Source organism: Mustela putorius, unplaced genomic scaffold, assembly GCF_011764305.1.
Source record: "Mustela putorius furo isolate JIRA1106 unplaced genomic scaffold, ASM1176430v1.1 tig00000129_pilon_pilon_pilon, whole genome shotgun sequence".
Taxonomy (NCBI): domain Eukaryota; kingdom Metazoa; phylum Chordata; class Mammalia; order Carnivora; family Mustelidae; genus Mustela; species Mustela putorius.
This window is the reverse complement of record NW_025421290.1, coordinates 15,750,510-15,771,137: the sequence shown is the minus strand read 5'-3', so window position 1 is coordinate 15,771,137 and position 20,628 is coordinate 15,750,510. Positions and strand designations below refer to the sequence as shown.

The window sequence follows — 20,628 nt, the reverse complement described above, 5'->3', positions numbered from 1 at the left end:
CCCACTGAGCCACCCAGGTGCCTCTTGCTTTGGTGTTTTTAACAGGTTACATATGTATGTTGTGCACATACCCATGTAGAAATGCTCCTCCATACTCAGGGCTGTGAGCTCAAGCTCTACCCTGTGGCTCTGGAAGTGTCAGTTCAAGCGATCTCTATTTGCAAAACTGCCCTTGAACAGTGTCAAAATGCTCTAGATGACTAGTGTGCACAACTAAAATCCTCAGCCAGCCCACAGTGCTCCAGAGCCACCATGGATTAGGAAGAGCTGAACAACAAATGAGCTGATGGTTAGCAGGTTTTCCTTAGATAATTGCCACTCCTACAACATTTGACATAAGACAGTTTTTTAAAAAGGAAAAAAAAAAATGTGTGCTCATGTGTAGGAGTTTCCCACCAAAAGGATTCATTTCGCTGTACATACAGATAAACTACAATCCCCAGCCTTCCTAACCATAGGTGGACCCATGTGACTCATTCTGACCAAAGGAGTTTAGACAGATGTGGTGATCACTGCCTCGAACATGGGTCCCTTAATTGTACCTTTGATTCCCCTGCTTTTTCTCCCTCCTCCATTTGCCCGGCCATCTACTCCTTCAGAGGCCCCAAGGACTCTGGGATGACCCTAATCTCAGTCCCTGAGATGCTGCTAAGAGAGAAAGCTGCATGGGCACGAAAAAGTCTTGGTGAGAAATAAACTGGTCTTACACAGACTCACTAACACTAAGAGTTGTTTATTATAACAAGTAGCATTAATTATGTCAACTAATATAACATGCAAGGATGATAAAAAGATTTTCCCGGAAACATCTAGACACTTGTTTGTTTGGGGGATGTCAATGATGTGTTTACTGCAGTGGAGGTCTGACCATGACAGCCCTGCGCTTGTATTCTAGCTCGCTGCCTCAGAGCCTTGGAAACCTGTTCCAACTGGATATACACAGACGGCCAGGACTCCAGACAAAAGTCTCTCTGATGAACAAATACCTACCCCTTTGTAAGGAATACCTACATTTTTGTCTTCTCAGAATCCTCTTCAGATGCCATTTAATTATTTCAGGTGATCCTTATGTATATGTAACTCCTTACTTACCCAATATTCCACACTTTAACATTTGAGTTGAAACATGTTGATTCATGCATGGGTTCAACATAAAGGCCTTGAGCATCCTAAAACCAAAGTAAATTATAGGGGTCATAAATGTAACACTCATCACCCTAATATACATATCTGCAGTTGGCATGGTTTTGGAGTTAATGGTTTCTGTATATACTAAAAGAAGCAATATCATTCAGACCCATAAAATTTGCATGTTGATGCTGCAAAACTGTATCTTTTTTTAGCATAAAAAAATTTCACACGTATACATATAAGCCATCTGCTTAAACTTTATTGATAAAACCAGTAGCAGCAGTTTTACAAAATTAGAATGATTTTCAGATTTGAACTATCATTGAGTTCAGTTGCAGCAGACATTTTGTACAAACTGGGGCTAATACTTCTATGTTTCTGCTTTAAACAAAAAGCAATTCGAATTTATCCTCATGCATTTAAATATCTAATACAGAAATAGTTTTTAGGCTGCATAAAATATGCTTCCAACACCACTGTTAAGACAGAACATCTGCTTTAAGCATTATTTGTACAAGAAAAACAGTAATTCTTCTAGTCACAAACCTATTCTTTTATTACAGATAAACAATTTTATATTTTCTAACATATTTTCAAGGGTGTTTCTATCCCAAGAGTATGGACATTAGTAAATATATCCCTGGCTTGCCCAGTTAGAGCACAAGACATAACAATACAGTACATTACAACCACTGTTATGAAATCATGAACATTACAAAAGGTAGAAAAGTACTCTAGTTTTTAAGTTTAACAATTAAAAAATTTCCAAACCTCTTCCTATGCACTAATTATTCATCAATAGAAGTAATTTTAGAAATGGGTGGGTCATTACATTCTATAGCTGTTTGTTTTGGTGACAGCTGGAGATACATTCATGCCTCTTAAATAGAAGACACTGTAAGTCAATAAGTCATACAGTGAGGAACACAGGGACACCTACATGTAATGTTCTGAAGATTTCAGGAGTTTCTAATAGGAGAGTTCGACTGTTTGGAGGAGAAAATACTTCTCGTTTCTCTCTTGAAATTCTGGACCACCCAGGGATTTCTTCTCTGCTAGAAAACTTTGGAGGAGAAAATATGACAGCAGCCAGATCTAGAATTGCCCATTAAGTAATGGGACCGGTTTGGGGCAGCTCCTATCTTACAACTAACAAGTCTGCCCTGGAAGAATGAATTTGCCCATGGAAGCCTCCTTCTGCCTTCTAAATCTAAAGGAAGACCAGATTTTAAGCCATATTATGCTAAATTGTCCCCACAAGTGAAAACCATAAAACTATTGACTGCCATTCACAACCACTGAAAACTCAGGACAGTTGATTCCAGTTAACTCATTAAAGGAAACACGAGATAGAAAAGGCACATGCTAACAATATTAATACATCTCCAGCATCCAGCTGTGAGTTGAACAGAAGTACAAACTTCACTCCCTGCTGAGAACAGTGTGCTCCATGTAGGGTAAAATCTCCCCAAAATAGCTACGTATGTTCAAAATGAATGAATCATTCACATTTACTTTTTTTTTTTTTATGCAAGTTCTTCAAGGACACCCATCAAAAGTTGAGATTTAAAGGAAAACCAATAAAATATTTTAAAACAACAGAGCTGCACACAGTATGCATATGGTGAAACATAAATGTGTGAATGTGAACAACTGTTTCGGATGCCATATGAAGACCAAAAAAAATCGAGAGTCAGATTTATCTCGCACTGTGAACACCAAATATTGCTATGAAATCTTGGATGTACCTTGAAAATGTTTTTTTTAAATCCTTACTTTTTTTTTTTCCTGGGAGATGATAAATGGTATTTAGGAAGAAAATGATTATGTGGGTGAGGAAAGTCACTTCAGAGGGGAAAGCTGGAGAAGTCTAATTCTCCAAGAGAAATATAATAGACTGAAGGACCTTTTTTAGTGGGGGAAGCGTCTTTCCAAATACTGTATTCAAATTCTATTTTGTGAAAACAAATGCTATCCAACTTAATGCTTTCCCTGCACTCAAAGTTAAATTGTTCTTTTTTTTTTTTTAAAGATTTTATTTATTTATTTGAGAGAGAGACAGTGAGAGAGAACATGAGCGAGGAGAAGGTCAGAGAGAGAAGCAGACTCCCCGTGGAGCTGGGAGACCGATGCGGGACTCGATCCCGGGACTCCGGGATCATGACCTGAGCCGAAGGCAGTTGTCCAACCAACTGAGCCACCCAGGCATCCCAAAGTTAAATTGTTCTAAAGAAGAAAGGTCCGCATTCAACTAAAAGATTGGCAAGCCTGCCAAAAAGATGGATTTGCAATTTGTTCTGTGGTCCGCATGTCTGAACAGAAGAATCCGAACCTAATACTTTATTCCTAGCTTCTCAGAGACTGAATGGCTAAAGACTATTCTGACTGTAACTTTTAGTCAAATAACTGACATTCTACGAATATAGCTCGATGATTGGCAGAGATCTAAAAGTGTCAATTACTTTGATATATTGACATAAAGAGCTGATTTAACCTTAAAATAAAAATAAGAAACTATCTCATGGGCTTCAAAAACTCTCAGTTCTGCAAAGGGTGTTTCCATCTATTGCATGGTCATACCTGTGGTCCTTGTCCATAGTGGGAACTCTGAGTGTTTGTGGTATTAATGAAGGAATGAATGAATCTCATTCTTATCACAACGTGGTGAAAACAAGTAAAATGAGTATTACTATTCCCAGCTGACAAATGCAAAATTGAAGGCTTAGAGAACTTGTGACTTGACATTCACTTTAGAGCTCATTAAGGGAAGACTTGGTATAGAACATAGGCTCATTAATTTTAATCTAATCTGATACTCTTTCCGCAACCACACTTTCCGCTCCACAGCAACACCCGGTCCCACAGGTTGCCGCAGCTACAAAGCAAAGGGCAGTCAGGGCACGTGAAAATGTCAGAATGTTTCCTAGATATTGATCCTTAGTCGGGTCTTCCCATTCACCCAGTGGGATTATCAGTGTTATCATTCTGACATTCACCACTCATTCATTCAGCCTCCGCATTCGCATGGGTCATCCTGTTCCTAATGTGGAGCTCCTCTGTGCTCCAGATGCTTCCAGACCACTTGCTGCCCATTTGCAAAACTGACTACGACAGGACACAGTCATGGAGCTTCCCTTCTCTTGGCAGCAGTGGTCAATGTAAAGTCATATACACTAGTAACAGAAGGTGCTTTTCTGCCATGAATCAGTAATAACGTAATTAGCACTTTTTATCAATGTGTATTTAAATCAGTGCTCGACAACAGAGAACACCACGGAGTTGCTAAATTTGGGGATCCTATCCTCATTGCCTTCAGAACCTTCTCTGCTTAGATTCCAATTGTGAAATTACGTCATGTTTTCCACAAATCTTCTCCTCACAGGTGAAACAAGCCCAATACCACGGAGGTGAAATTCAAGCCGGATTGGAAGTCGCTACGTGTCAGTTGATGTATCGTATGGATTAACCCATCTGGTTTCCTCGAGAACATGCACGTTAACAAAATGAACAATAGCAATGAGAACTAAAAATACAAGTAAATAATGAACAGACCAGTACTTCCAGACAATGGGATATTATTATTCAGTGCTAAAAAAGAAATGAACTGTGAAGCCGTGAAAAGATGGAAAAGAAAGTTAAATGCATATTACTACATGAAACCAGCCAATCTGAAAAGACTACATACTGTATGATTCCAACCATAGGACATTCTGGAAAAAGCAAAGCTACGGAGACAATAAAACAATCACTGGTTGCCAGAGGAGGGATGAATAGGCAGAACACAGGAAAATTTTAAGGTAGTGAAACCCCAGGAGTGAACCCTAATGTAAAACATGGAATTTGGGTGGCAATGATGTGCTGGGGTAAGCCCGTCACAGTAACAAGTGTACCCACTCTGGTGGGGTGTGCCGTAGTGGGGGAAGCTGCGCAAGGATGGGGGCAGGGTGTGCACAGGTACTCTGGTTTCCACTCAAATTCGCTCTCAACCTAAAATTGCTCAAAAAAGGTCTATTATTTTTTTTTAAAGCAAGTAGATCACAAAGACCGTTATGCCTTTTTCCATGAAAATAGAGGTCAGATCTTATTTCAAAATACTATTACAGAAATGTCTTTGTGACCGTCAAGTATACAAACACTAACTTCTTATTCACGAACTTAAAATCTGCCTTAAAATTAAATTTTTAATCCTGGAAAACATTTTGTTTTTCATGACAACGAACTTTGAGCTACACCTGGGTTAGTATGGTGGCATAATAAAAGACCACAATACAATTTGGTAGTGGTGTGAATTAATGAAGATTATCATGGCCCCTGGGGAAATGGCAAAATTAGTAAGATTTGCTCAAGGTGTCATCTATAAGGAACTTGATAAACTCTTAAGAGAGAGTGGTGGCCCCAGAATGTGAACATAGTATACAGAATAGCTTGCATGGAAATATCATTCTTTTATTGTACATCTTCCTCACCAATCAGAGTTTTCAGTGGCAGCCTTTTAATATCTTTTCCCGCAAATCAAGGTCTTCATCAAATAAGAGCTGTTACCTTTTTTATTATGGACCATCAACTGGGCAAAACAAAAAGACTTTCACCAGTAAGAATTTTTAAGCCATCAGAGATTCTGACCTGGAATCATGGGTTGAGACATATTTAGGTGATTTTTTAAAATTTTTTAAATTTTTTTTTATAAACATATAATGTATTTTTATCCCCAGGGGTACAGATCTATGAATCGCCAGGTTTACACTTCACAGCACTCACCATAGCACATACCCTCCTCATATTTAGGTGATATTTAAGATAAGTTTCTATGAAGTTAAAAATTATAAACAGTAAATCCATTGGAAAAACTCCTACTTTTCTTCTATTATAAAATTGAAAGTAAGAGTTAGATTGATTAAGGCTGGTTCAACTGACAAGGAAGGGACACTCCCAACATTGACCTTTACCCATTTTATAGGGTTGTCTCAATATATATTTAATATATAATATCTAAGACAAATGTTAATCAAAAGAAACAGATCGCTAAGCAGGGATCCTTTGTTTCACACCCTTACTCCTTTACCTGGCAGCTGCTGTTTCCAGTTCACTCTTTCAAAGACTAAAAGGTAGCAATGCCTTTCAGCTATTAAAACATGGAGCTTATAGGAACTGTATCACATTAGTTTGTATACACCTAGCATTCCAGGCTCTGACCCACTTACTGCTTTATTAAAGTTATTCAGTGTTCAATTATAAAAGTGAAAAATAGTAAACATCCAACCTCTATTTCAAGCTATAACTCTTTTTGTTAGTGGAATGGAATGCTGTATTTCTTCCCTCCGATGTAAAACATATCCATTTATTTTGAAGGAAAGCATAGACTGATAAACAGTACATTTATTTCTTAACCAGAAGCAGAGTAATAACTTCCACTTTCCTTAAATCCTTTCCCTTTCAACAGGGAGTAAAGAAGTCATTACAGAAATACATTTGACAAAAATTAAAGGGCCATAAAAGATCTTACTGTTTATCTAGCTTTAAAAAAATGGAATATTTAGAAATAAAAGCAATTGTTGAACTCAAACTGTTCTACTCCTCTACCATTCTCCAGTCCCTAGTCCAGAGCCTGAGATAAATATACTCAATATCTTTTGAAGGAATACATTTTGTATAAAAATTTAAAAAATAGTAAATAGATATTTTGAGGGGAAAATGAAGTAGATGAAATAATACATAAATATGGCAGTACCAGTGGGCAGGCAGCCTTCTCCCATTCTCAAAGAAGAGTTGGTAGGTAGCATAGTTGCTCAAACGCTTGAAGTAAAAACTCCCATGGAGACAGCTTAAGGCAGCATCAGTGACCAAGGGAGAGCAGGTAGCAACATTTGGGGGTGGTTTATTCTAGGACATGTCCACAGGCTTCCATGACTGCCTCTGAGGTTGTTCTAGAAAGCCTCAAGCTGTTTTACAGGTTCCACAGTGGCTATAAATACAGCAGATTATTGTCTGTGTCTAGAATACTGCTTTGAGACCCAGGGGAAACAAAAACACCACAGGAGAGGAAACTCACCCAGAGCCTGCAGGCATCCCCAAAGTCACCTAAACAAAGCCCAAATGGGAACTCCCCAGACAAGTCTTATATGATGCAGAGAAAGATCAGTGTGGAATCAGTGTCCAAAGGGCAAGAGGACAGGCCTAGAGTGTTGTTATTGTTGATTCTGTTTGCAGGTCATATACAAAATATTAGACTTAGAAGGAACTTTAAAAAGACTATCTTTCTGGGTGCCCTCCTTTTCTCCTTTAGACAGAACCCACACTCCACACAGAGGCTTCTATCTTAAAAGCTTTCCCAAGATGCTTCTGTGCTCCCCCTGGACGAGTCCCCCTCCAGCATGACTATCGCCCACTCTAGGTCCCAGCTTCTTAGACACTCTCTCCAATGCATTCAGCCAATACATCTCGCCTCCTTCCAACAATAACCCATAACAAGGAACTCTGCTTCTTACAGCACATGATCGGATCAACTGAACAACTGTTGATAAACATTGTTTTTATCACGATGACTAATTGCTTCAACCGCTTCAATGTGTAATCACACCACTCCAAAAAGTTGAAAAAAAAAAAAAAGATTTTAAGTCCTGTACTATCCCAAATATCCTGGTGCTACACCCAAATAAATCAAATGAATACATCTTGAATTAATGCAAAACAACCTTCATATCCTCCTTCTTATATTTAAGTTAAACTCTTGTGACTTGATTTGGATGGAAGCTCTGAATCTGTCCACGTGACCGAGAAGAGAAGGAATCATACCCCAATAAGAGTTCTTCATTTTCTGGGTTACTGTTCCTAGAAATCACTCTACAGCTTTGAACTCCCATCCATCCCCTGTAACTTCCGTACATGCTGAATTATTCCAAGAAATAAAACAAAAACAAAAAAACAAAACCCTAAGCGAAGTGATTCTTCTCCAGTTTCTCCATTTCTCCTTAATTAGAAATCCCAGAACCTGAGTAAGCACTGTGGCAATCTGGCAATATTGGGAAGGTAGGCTCATACTTCCCCATCCCAGAATCACATTCAGTTTAAAAGAGCTAGTAGTGCATGACTAGTTCTTGGCACTTGGTTACCCTTAAACTTGAGGTGGTTTGTTCCCAACCATTTCTACAGATCAAATGTCCACAAAAGTTTTTCTAAATTCTCAGGAAACTCTCCCTTTTACTCACGATCTGAACACTTGAGAGCAACTCAACATGCTTTCTATTACATCAACAATTCACCCTTTAAAACCCTTTCAAAAAGGAGTTAGTATGAATTCTAATAGAATTCCTTTCATTGTGATCTCCTAAGGGAAACGCTGATTAGTAATTGGTCCTGAAAAGAACTTTCCAATTAAACAGTTAGATGAGTTTTGATAGCTGCATTAGATCAGCTTTGAAAATCTGCCTATGAAGATATAATATGGATATATAAGCATAGGCTAAAAAATTGTCCATCTTTAAATGAATATCAGCAAATTGCCACACCATTTTTTTTTCTTTTTCATATCAAAGTTGAAATAGGTACTCAAGCTGTCACCTTACCAACTCTTTGGATGGGTATATGGTGCTCTGCCCATACTGAATTGTAGAGAAGAGCTGGAGTTGAAAAGTGCTTTGTGTCTGATTTAGCAAGACGTGTACACAAGCACCAAGGCTTTCCATCCCCTCTAGAGTAAGGGGGTGAAAGATGAAGATTTGGTTATTGTATCTCATTTGGGTTTTATTAAGACTCAATATACCAGGCTCATCTCTTTTTAGGTTATCCCATAAACCTTCTTTTTCTTTAAAAATTCAGACCAGCTTTATGAATCTACCCTTTTCATAGTATCTAAGAATTGTTTATAGTCTCTCTCTAATGTTACTCTTATTTCCACGAGGCAGAGAAACAAATTTAAAGGCTTTATTCTTGATTGAGTATGGTGGAGGGGGGATTGAATGCTTATTATAGGTCAGGCTCAATGCTGTCATTGTCCTTTAAAAACTTGATGAGGTAGGTATAACTTCCATTTTCCAGTTGAAGTGTCAGGGACACAGACTGGGTAAATAATTTTCTTAAAGGCCACACAGCTAGTGAAGTTCCATCCAAACCCAGGGGAGACTGTAGCCTTTGCTAACTTCATCAAACTAGATGGGTCTCACTTCCCTCATCGGTAAGGATTTTCCAGAATTCTACAAGTTGTGAAAAAATAATAGCTAGTTAACCTGAAATGTATTTTGGTTTGTTATTTCACTCTTCCTGAATATATGCCAGTGGAGGCTGAAGGGATCTGGCAATATTTATTTATTCTTGAACTCTTCTATACACATGCTATATGATTTTTTGTTTGTTTTAATAGTTCTGCCTAGCTTTCCTTTTTGGAACAAATGAATGATTTTTGATATTTTTGTCATTTCAGGATTATCTATCATTTGTTCTTGCTGTGGATCAAATAGAATAGGATGCACTTTGGCCACAGTTCCCTTAATGTAAGAGGAGACACTGCATTGTGTTTTCTGCCCTGTTTATTGTTAAAGCATGTATCTCCATTTGGTTTTATGTCATCTATAAATAATCCTCTTCTATCACTTTCCTGATCTTAACATACTAAGTTCTGTGCTTCAAGAGGATAGTCCGGCTTTCGGGAGCTCCACAGCTCAAAGTCTGTGCTGTGAACCATCAGTTTCCTAAACTCAGTGGCCATCAGAGGAGCACTTTCACATAACCTGATGGTTAGTTTCAACTTAAATGATGCGTTACTTGAAAAGAAAGGCATTTTGGTTCTCAGATAAGACCATCTACTACAACCACAAGATAGAGCACCAAGACTGACCGAGAGGTGCCAACAATTTGTAAAATACTGTGAAAGCCCCGATGCTGCAGAGGCAGAGGGGAGGTTCTCCCTGCAGCATCTCATACCACAGAGGACATCAGCGGTCAAGCTCAGTCCGTCACTATTATTGAAGAAGGAGCAGAGGGCCCAGTGCTGAGAGGGAATGAGGGCACAGTAGCATATTCTGTTTGCCCCCTCGCAGTCACAGTTAGGATTCTTTCTTGAACTTTGTACAGGTGGATGCCAAGCGTAATACATCCGACAGTGGTACAAGTGGTACAGGCAAGACCTCCCTCCACAGCTATGCTACATCAGCAAAAACAGGGTCCCAAACAACTGTGCATCACACAGGGCGCCAGTGAAGGAGAGAGGAGCAAGAGCAGATGCCTGGCTGCCTGGTGAATGGCCCATTTACAAATTCAACAATAGTCAGAAGGGAGCAGGGAGCACAAGGGCCACCACGGTGATTGGCGAAACCAGCACTTCTCAATTCAGTGTAAATTAATGCCCTGAAAGAAGACACACTACAAAGCAGATTTCCATAAACCTAGTGCTTCATTCACCCTCTACAATATTATTTAAAAAGCACTATCTTTAGGAAAAATCACGGAAGGAACTACTCATGCAACAAATACTGGCGCTTCTTCCATTTCAAATGTCTCTGTGAGATGTTAATTATTAGCTAGATAAAATAGGCAAAAGGAGCTTTTTTACCGCCGAACCAACTAATTATCTTTCATAACTCTCTTAAAAAGCAAATGTAGATGTAAGAGCTCCAGTGAAAAGAAAAACATGCTGAGTGCATTGTGTCTAGACGTTGCCAAGCAAATAAAGGGAGCTGAAATGTACAAAATCAAAAGATCTTACTAAACCAGAATTTCAAATCAATGTAAAAAAAAAAATTCAGCCTCATATTTTAATGTATCTTATCATTAGCATTTTATATTTATACAGTCCGCTTCAGATTGCTGTATATTCAAGATGTACATGCATCCTACGTGGTGAATAGCACCAACATAGTAAAATTATACAAAAATTAAAAATGCTTTTCAGGCATCTCGTTCCTTAAAATCTGCACATTCCTGTAACAGTCTCATAAGCAGACTACTGGAAAACAGATCAAACCCACAAGGATAGCTTCACTGTACCAGCAGAAAACCCTAAAAAATGGGTGGATTAAAGCAGCAGAAAATGGAGCATAGGTGATGACTAGGCGCATACGACAAGGGAGGTAGCAAAACATAGAGCAGGAAAATACAAGGGGGAAAAAAATCCAGGATGGTCAGTACAATATATGCAGGGTTTTTTTTCAAATGTAAATTTTAAAGTGAATGCTGCTTTTATGTTACTGCATAAAGGAAAGCATAACAAGGCTGCTCTACTTCCCTTTAAACACAAGCACATAAAGAGGGTAAGGGATGTGAAAAGCCAATTCTTTGTGCTGCTACTTAATCAATTGCACTCAGTTCTACTCAATGACACAGCCACACTGCAAAGACCACTCAGCAGTTAATGGATATAATGTTGGAAAAGCACTTTGAGGTCTTCCAAAGAAAGGTAGGGTAAAAACCCAAAGGAACATGGTTTTTATTACTTATTCCCAATAACTGAGCAGTGTTATAGATGAAACTCCCATGACCCAAAAAGAAATTAAGATATTAATTTATTTTGCTAATTCTGATACTTCCATAGGAAGTCACTTCTTTCAAAATTGGGTACTTGAAATCACAGAAGAATTATCCTGTGCCCTAGTCTCTTCTTGTCAGGATAACCATTACACATTGCACGGTAAGGAATAAATATGTTCTTCAAGTGTTACAGCCTACGTCTACAATCTGTCAAATGCAGAGCTGAGGAGGAGTTCTGTGTTTTTAACTGTATACATCCATCACTAGCTATCACTCTTCCCACAGACAGCAAAAAGTCAACAATGAAACATAAAAGCTAAAAATAAGTGACTGAGCAATTGCTCAGAAGAGCTGCACATTAGGCACAGTGTTAGATGGACACACATTCCTTTCCCATCTTTTTTTTTTTTTTTTTCACTGACAATTTCTGGTAATTATTATTAAGGACTCACAGGTAAGCAAAAGAAAAATAAACATGCACGGCACAAATATGAAAAAGTCAGTTGGAGATACAATTTCATGCTTATCACCGTACAAGATCAGTGCTCTGAATGGCACATGCCCAGAGTGCAAGTAGTGACTAATATAGGCTGCTGCAAATGTCATGGAAAATGACAATTATAGGCACTTCAAATGCTCAGAAAAAAAAAGAAAAGAAAAGCAAAAAAGAAAGAACTTGGTGTCATTTCATACAAGCCGAAAATATTTCTTCATTCATAGGTATTATAACATGTTCATTTCTAAGAGTCAGTTAAATCAACATTTATTAAGGACATATTGCATATAATCTACTATGCTCTAGTGATGGAAAATAACTGCATAAAAAAGAATATGGTTTACATGCAAATGTACATTCAAAATATATGAGTATATATCAGTGAATATAGAAAAAGTACAATCTAAAGGAGAACTCTCAATTTAGAAAATCAACAAATCCATGACTTAAGTAGGTGTTTTTTGTTTGTTTCTTCAAATTCTGTAAGAATTTATTAGGTGAGAAAAATAGCATAAAAACCTTGAAAATTACAAGTTGGAAATCTTACATATTAAAAGGAGACAAGATGTCTTTCAACAGTGTTTTTCAACTCTGTTCTACCTTCAAACATGATTCATCTAATCAAATCTCACAGGAAACCACAATATGTAAGCGAGATAAAGAAAGGTATTTAATGAATACAAATTTGTTTTGTAAGTATAAGTTTATAACATTTATTTTTAAGTAAATAAATGAAGAGTTTTGTTCATAGAAAGAAAAATGCAAAAAGTGGCTTATGGATGCTAGTTATACTCTCTTATGAGCTGTGGTATGAGATTCATTTCCATAGTGGGGAGGTTTGGGCACCATATTAACAAAATTCTGATTCATACACATACCTGGTTACAAATAGTGAGATTCACCAGTTCCCTTGTGATCTCAGGTTACTCTTCAAGCAAACAGAAACAGCAAGAAGCTTCATTCCACAGGTTGAACCCAGACTCAATAATCTATTAATACAAATTAACTCATTATCACTGTTCTCCACTATGGTTAATTTTCCTTAAAGTACACTTGACCATGTATATGTTTTTTTTTTTTTAAATTATAATATCTGAATCCAAATCAAACCTTTGAGAGACCCAAATGATCCTGCCCGGAATGTCCCAGTGTTTAGTAGACTCTAATTGTAAGCCTGTCTTTAAAACGCCTACCAGCCTGTGCTGAGTTGGTATCAGTGGTCAAAACACTGGTCGCAACACTGGTCGCCGGGGCAGATGTCACATGCAAATCCTGCTGCCAAAACTAGGATTCGAGCAAGGTGTGCCATCTGCATATTTGCTGCCCTTTGGTTTCCTTCATTTCCTCCCAATGGTCTTGTTCCTCTTCTCCGCTACTGTTTTGGCCCAGAGCAATCCAACCGATCATCTCTTTACGCTTCATAGTACGCCTGTTATAAACAGAAATCATCAGTGTGACATCAGAGAGCTGAAAGAGGGCCACCTGGAAAACAAAGGTCTCCTTGTAGACGGGATTGGGCTGACCACGTCGAATGGACGTCTTACAGCGGGACATCTCTTGACCCACAGAATTGAGAAGGAAGAGCTTTCCATATGTATCTATGGAAAAAAAACAAGAGAAATGAGAAAATATTAGAGCTTTCTGTGTTGCTAGTTTCATCACAGTATTTACATGGGATTCAGATTTTTTCCTTTTTAACATACTGGGCAGCATCCTTAGGCCTGGTATTTGCTTTAGGACTAACATATTTTCCAGGAAGTATTAAGGAAAGGGATTTTTACCGTCGATGGTTAATGTTTCATGCAGCCCACTACAGGCACCTTGCTGATGCTCACTAGAAGGTCTACCCGCACAGAGGAGTAAACACACGTAAACCTGTGTACGACGGTGTGTTTAGCCAAGCGTGGTTCTTCAGCCACATTTTATTTATGTAAAAAGCAATAAAAACCTTTTGTTCTATGTGTATTTTCCTTTTCACAATCAAAATACTGTTTTATGCCTAAAAAGTACTTCCTCTTCTTACACTCTACATATTCTTTGGACCATATTATTTTTTTAAGATTTTATTTATTTATTTGACAGAGAGACAGAGATCACAAGTAGGCAGAGAGGCAGGCAGAGAGAGAGGGGAAGCCTGATGTGGGGCTCGATCCCAGGACCCTGAGATCATGACCTGAGCCGAAGGCAGAGGCTTAATCCACTGAGCCACCCAGGCGCCCCTTCTTTGAATCATCTTATCCACTAAATGACAAGTACCAAACCTTTATCTCTGGCCTGGACTTCTCTTCCAAGCTCAAGATCCAGCTCAACACCACAATTTTCCCCACGGATATCTCCCTGCACTCGTCTCACTCATCATGTCTCCAACTCTTAACGCTTGCGTCTCCAGGGTCCCCCATCTCTGCAAACAGTAGCATCCTCCACTCAGTTTACTTAAATCAGGAGTGAGGAGGACATTTTGACAAGACTGGCTCCTCACCCCTAGTCTGGCCAATCCATCACCAAGGTCTGTTGATTTTATGTCCTAAATAGCTCCCAACTCTACCCACGCCGTTCCATCCCTGAAGGCGCAGAACTCAGTGCACAGGCAAGCTCCAGTCACCAGCCTCTCTTACCTGACTTAGGACAGGTCTCCTCACCCAGCTCCCATCACCAGGCTACCCAATCCCACAGTCAGAGGGAACTCTGTAAAATGCAAACCTGTTTATGTCTATGTCACTCTCACTAAAAGACAAAGCCTAAACCTTCAATGTTGTCTATTAATCTCAAGGCAAAACCAAAATTTCTCGGTATGGGTGACATACTCTGATCCTTTTACCTCCCAGTTTCACTGGGCACCACTGTCGCCCTTATAAGCTGCATTTCCCCTACACTGACCTCCCTCTGACCCACACTTCTCTTTCCCTTTCACTTCTGCACAGACTGTACGTGCTCTGATACCACAAGTGCTATCCACCTTCCCATGATTTCTATTCATTAGCTAGGTCTGGATTTGGGTTTATCCAGGAATTTTTGCTGACCACTTGCTCCTGTCCTGACCAGCTCTGGTTCAGAAAACCCTGCTGTGGGTGCCATCAAAATCTAGCTTCAGGTTATCCCAGGACTTAGCACCCAGCATTATCATCACCTGTTTGCTCCTCAGCAAGGCTGTCAGTTTGAAAGTGGAATTGCCTTGTTTACAGCTGTACCCCTGGTTCCTGGCCTAGTGTCTAACACATGGTAGACATTCAGTACATATTAAACATTTTGTAATGAATGTACATGACTCTCCAGCAGGCTTGACCTTCTTTTTTCTTTAGGTTTCGGGTTTTCAAACTTCTAAAATGAAGATTAAACCCCTTGGTTTTATCACCCTTGCGCTGGAATGCTAGAAAATGGGACTGGCCTCGTATGTTTAGCAATTTATAGGAAGGAAAAAATGATCCAAATTTTACTAACATAGTCTACTATTTCTGCTGAAATTCCCAAATAGATACTTACAAAGGAAATTATCCCAAAGAAAATTCTATTTTTATTAAAATCACATAATTCATCAATTTCTTAACCCTCTCTTAATGACAGTTTTTAGCACTAACTTACGTGTGTCCTATCCTTTAAAAAAAAGAAAATCCAAGTGTTAGGGTGTTCCCCAGATTCTATCATTCTGTACATTTTGTTCAATGCTGGCTGAAAGCGGATTCGTGCTTACTGCTCACTTTCCCACCTAACAACCAGTCAAACTTTTAAAAGTGTAAATCCAGATCTCTGTAATTTACTGTTCTCTACAAGAGCATTGTAAGATGGGAAACAAATTACAACCTGCAGTTTTCTTTCTATGTTGATCTTTTTCTATTCCGGCTTGATGTGTTATTTTATTCACTTATCTGCTGAGAAACACAAGGTGTGAAATTACACTTCAGGTGTGAAAACACTTCTCTGTCTCGGAAACAGGCCTCGCCACTCTTCAAACTGCTCTGCTGAGAAAGCTGTCAGCAAACCAACCATGGGGAGGGGGCACGGAATTTGTGTTTCCACAGCTGTACAGCTCCATGATTCCTATGGAAGTCCAATCCAGTCACTGAACTGCTCTGGCAATTCTTCCCTCGGTTATGGCAGAGGACATTGAGTTAATCTTGCAAACAGAGACCTGCTCATTTCCCAAAGTGCGATTTCCATCTTTATCCTGTCACAGATCACTTTCTCATTACGAGAAAGGTCATTTACAACCAAACCACCGTCACTGAAGCTGAATGATACGTGTATGACAAAAGGGGGAAATAATTATTTGATAAACAATGCAGTCTGAGGACATGTAACCAAAGGAGGGGAAATGTTGTTGATGGTTCCAGCTCAAACGGAAATTTTCCTCAGGAGTATAAATGTGTTTACTTTTCAGTGTCCAGAGTCAAGACTGTGCCCAGGGAAGTGGACCTGTGAGGAACAGTACAGAGTTTGCTTGGGGTCTTTTGGGGTTCAATGACTTATTCCAATGAACACCAGGCAGAATGGATGAAGAAACGGTCAAGTAAATATACAACTTCACTGAATTCCGTTTTAAATCTTTGGAATTGATAATACTTGCTACAAAACAATACCAAGCAATATGCTATCTTCTGATGATGGTTCAGAATGTCCCTCAGTAGCTCTAGTAACTCAAAACCATCATCAAGATGTTGAATGGGTCATAATTCCTAGATAGTCCTTGATGACACTCTTCTGACTCAGCTGTGTCAGCTGCTTTCCCAGTCACTGTCTCCTTCTCCATAAAAGAAGATGGCATGTGTACCAGAAAAAAAATTATAATAGCACACAATCCTCAATTTATCATGGCATAGAAGTATGTCATTTGAAACTCAGCAGTCATTTTTCCAAGGAAACAGCACAATGCCATAGTGGTTACTTACAGAGGTCATACAAAATACTGCCCATTGCAGCATGATGTACTACCAATAGTATTACAGACGCTGCTTGGGGCGGGAGTGGGGCATCATAATTTTCTGGGCAAGGGAAAGGAATTCAGTCTTTTAATTTATTAAAAATTACAAGGTATTTAGTGCAGTGCATAAACAATGAATTCTGGAACACTGAAAAGAAATTTTTAAAAATTACAAGATATTTTAAACATACATAAAGAGAATAGAGACCATTATGACTCCTATCCTAATACCCACCACACAGACTTGTGATATTTAGCATTTATCATTTTTAGTATGGACCTTTTGTTTTTTATTTGATTTTTTAGAAAATAAAATATTATAATTGAAGTATCAATGTATCTTTCCTTGATTCTATTTGATTTCTTCTCTCACTAAAGGTAATGACTGGCCTGAATTTGGAGTTCCTCATTTTCATTATAAAAGTAGACATAAATAAAGCTATCCAAAGTATACTTAACAGACTTTTGCACATTTAAAAGTGTTTACCATTTTACTGTAGGTATTCCTAAAACTTGTCTTTGTTCATTGAGCATTAAATTTTTTATATCACCTATTTGATAGATACACCTGTGGTCCATTTAATGAATTATGCTCATTTATTTTAACTGCTATATACTGTTCTAAACCACAATCCACTTGTCCATTCTCTACATTAATGGGTATTTATTTATAATAACCAAGAATGGAAAAGATATTACTGAACACTTTCCTATATTTTATACTAAAATATACTTTATACTAAAATATATCAAAATCTGAGAATTTCTCCAGCATATATCCAGGAGTGGATTGCTGGCTATTTATAAATTCTACATATAATATCTTTGTTATATTTATTGCTAGTATCTTCTGTTCTTATCCTTTTATTTTACAGTGACTTTTATAGTATAACTGCCTTAAATTCTTGTGGAATCTGATTTATAAATGTTTTCCTTTTCAGTTGGTGCATTAAAACAATAATTTTATTTAAAGGTTTTATTTATTTATTTGAGAGAGAGTGGCCACGTGCACAGGAGCAGGGAAGAGGCAGGAGGAGAGGGAGAAGCTGAGGACCCGCTGAGCAAAGAGTTGGACATAGGGCTCTGGGGCTACATCCCAGGAATCTGACCTGAGCTGAAGGCAGCTGCTTAAATGAGTGAGCCACCCAGGCACCACTTGTTAAAAGAAATTCTTTAAGAAATCCTACCCAAACTCAATAGTCTCATATATTTTCTTTTGTGAGTCATAAGAATTTATTTTTCATATTTGATCTTTAATCTACCTGAAATTGATCTTTATGTGTAGTGTGAGATAGGGATCTATTTTTTCCCTCCATAGGGGAAACATAATTCAATAAATGGCCCATTATCTCCCAATGGATTTGGGAGATACCAACTTTCCAGGCTTGAGTGTCTTTCCCTCACTTGATAATAGTAATTATTGTCATTTTATAATAAGACTTTGTATCTGCTATGGAGAATCTTACTATTATCTTTTTTAAAACTTTTCATTATTTTAAGTTCTTGTTTGGCTTAACTGACTGTTGCATATGAACTTAGGATCAGCCTGTCAAGTTCGATTTTTTTTTTTTTTAAAGCAAAAGATATAAAACAAAACCAAAACCCTTTGGGGATTTTAATTGGGATTGTACTGAATATATAGATTAATTTGGGGAGAGTTGTTGTCTTCACAATATTGAACATTCTCACCACTGAACATAGTTTACCTATCTATTTAGTTTTCTTTTATGTCTTTCAAAAAGTTTCGTATTTTTTCCCCATCATTTTCTTTTCTTACTCATCTTTTGTTAATGTTATCCTCTGGTACATTAGGTATTTTCTTACTGTTATACATTAGTAATGTTTTAAACTCCACTTTCTTTCTCTTTTTTGGGGGGTGGGGGTCAAAGGGAGAGAGAGAATCTTAAGCAGGCTCCATGCCCACCAGAAAACCTACCCGGAAGCTGAATTTCAGGACCCTGAGATCATGACTTGAGCTGAAAGTAAGAGTTGGGCACTTAACCAACTGAGCCATCCAGGCACCCCTTAAAATTCTACTTCTTAACTGTTCCTGATGTGTTAGAAAATAATTGGTTTTGTATGAGAAATGTATTAGTTCAAGGGTGTAGACTTTCTAATGTAAACAATCATATTTCTTACAAATAATGGCAGTTTTATGTCTTCCTTTCATGCTTTAAATTTTTATTTCTTTTTCTTATCCTACTGAATTGTCTTGAGCCTCCAGTCGAATATTGAGGAAGGAAGGGAAAACCAAACGGGAAGAAATCAGAGAGGAAGGCAAACCATGAGAGACTGTGGACTCAGGAAACAAACTGAGGGTTACAGAAGGGAGAGGGGTAGGGGGATGGTGTAGCCAGGTGTCGGGTATTAAGGAGGTCATGTGTAGTGATGAGTACTGAGTGTTATACATAACTAGTGAATCTTTGAACACTACATCAAACATTAATGATGTACTATACAGTGGCTAACTGAACATTAAAAACAAACAAACAAACAAAACAAAACAAAAGTGATGCCAGAGGGAATCCTTATTTTGTTCCTGACTTTAATAAAGGGATTTCAGGATTAAGAATGACAGTGCAGATTTTCTTTAAATGCCCACTATCAAGATTAAACAAGTTCCCTTCTGTACGTCAGATTAATTGTTGATATTGAACACCATTTTCACATTCCTAAGCAATTTCCTATGTCAAAAGAGCATAAAACTTAAAACGACATTTCCCTAAATCTCCTGCCTGTAAGATCCCACTAATGAAAGCAACTTGTCTGAGACTGGAAGGTAGAAGAAAAGGGGAGCTGCATCGCCCCAGATCCAGTGGCTATCATGTGTCTAGGCATTAGCAGATAGCAAAGTAGGGGTTTTGCCCATGGTGTAAAACACCCCCCCCCCTTTTTAAAAAAAAGTTAACCTCTTCTTCTTATTTTTTTGACAGAGAGACATAGTGAGAGAGAAACACAAGCAGGGGGAGTGGGAGAGGGAGAAGCAGGTTTCCTGCTAAGCAGAGCAGGGAACCCGATGCGGGACTTGATCCCAGGTCCCTGGGATCATGACTGGAGCTGAAGGCAGACACTTAATGACTGAGCCACCCAGGTGCCCCATTGTGTTCAAACATCCTTATGAGAATCACTCTTTTCCTGCACAAACAGCTCAGACCATTTTGGCAATTTTCCTGTGATGTCTATATGTCCAGATTTCCTGAGGGAGTCCTCTCATGCTTCAACCCTATAACAAACATCAGGCTCAAAATATCTAGACTATTTCCATTTCCCTGATGAAATTTGACTGATATTGCAAGTGATAATCTGAACTGGAATGTTGCCATTAGAAAAAAAAAAAACAACAAAAAAACAACCTAAGAATAGGCAGTGGCATCAAAGGTTGGTGCCAGATGGTGAAGAGATCAGAGGCCAGGACGGTGGAGACTTATACTCCATATTATATGATGGTGAAATAGCCTTCGATGGGTATATACCCAATGAGTTTGTGGCTCTAGGAAAACAGAGTGGAAAACAGAATGTTAGATGTGTATTCAGGGGCACCTGGGTGGCTCAGTGGGTTAAAGCCTCTGCCTTCGGCTCAGGTCATGATACCAGGGATCTGGGATCGAGCCCCGCATCGGGCTCTCTG

The 20,628-nt window shown here is 38.5% G+C and overlaps 1 protein-coding gene across 1 annotated transcript in view; it reads right to left on the bottom strand.

Annotated features, from left to right (window-relative positions):
* Positions 1–1,368: 1,368 nt before the first annotated feature.
* Positions 1,369–20,628, bottom strand: part of SYT16 (synaptotagmin 16) — a 111,640-nt gene continuing 92,380 nt past the window's right edge. The window contains exon 6 of the mRNA XM_004738889.3: positions 1,369–13,683. Coding sequence (XP_004738946.1) covers positions 13,370–13,683 — 314 coding nt within the window. The 3' untranslated portion in view covers positions 1,369–13,369. The remainder of the gene's footprint in view (positions 13,684–20,628) is intronic.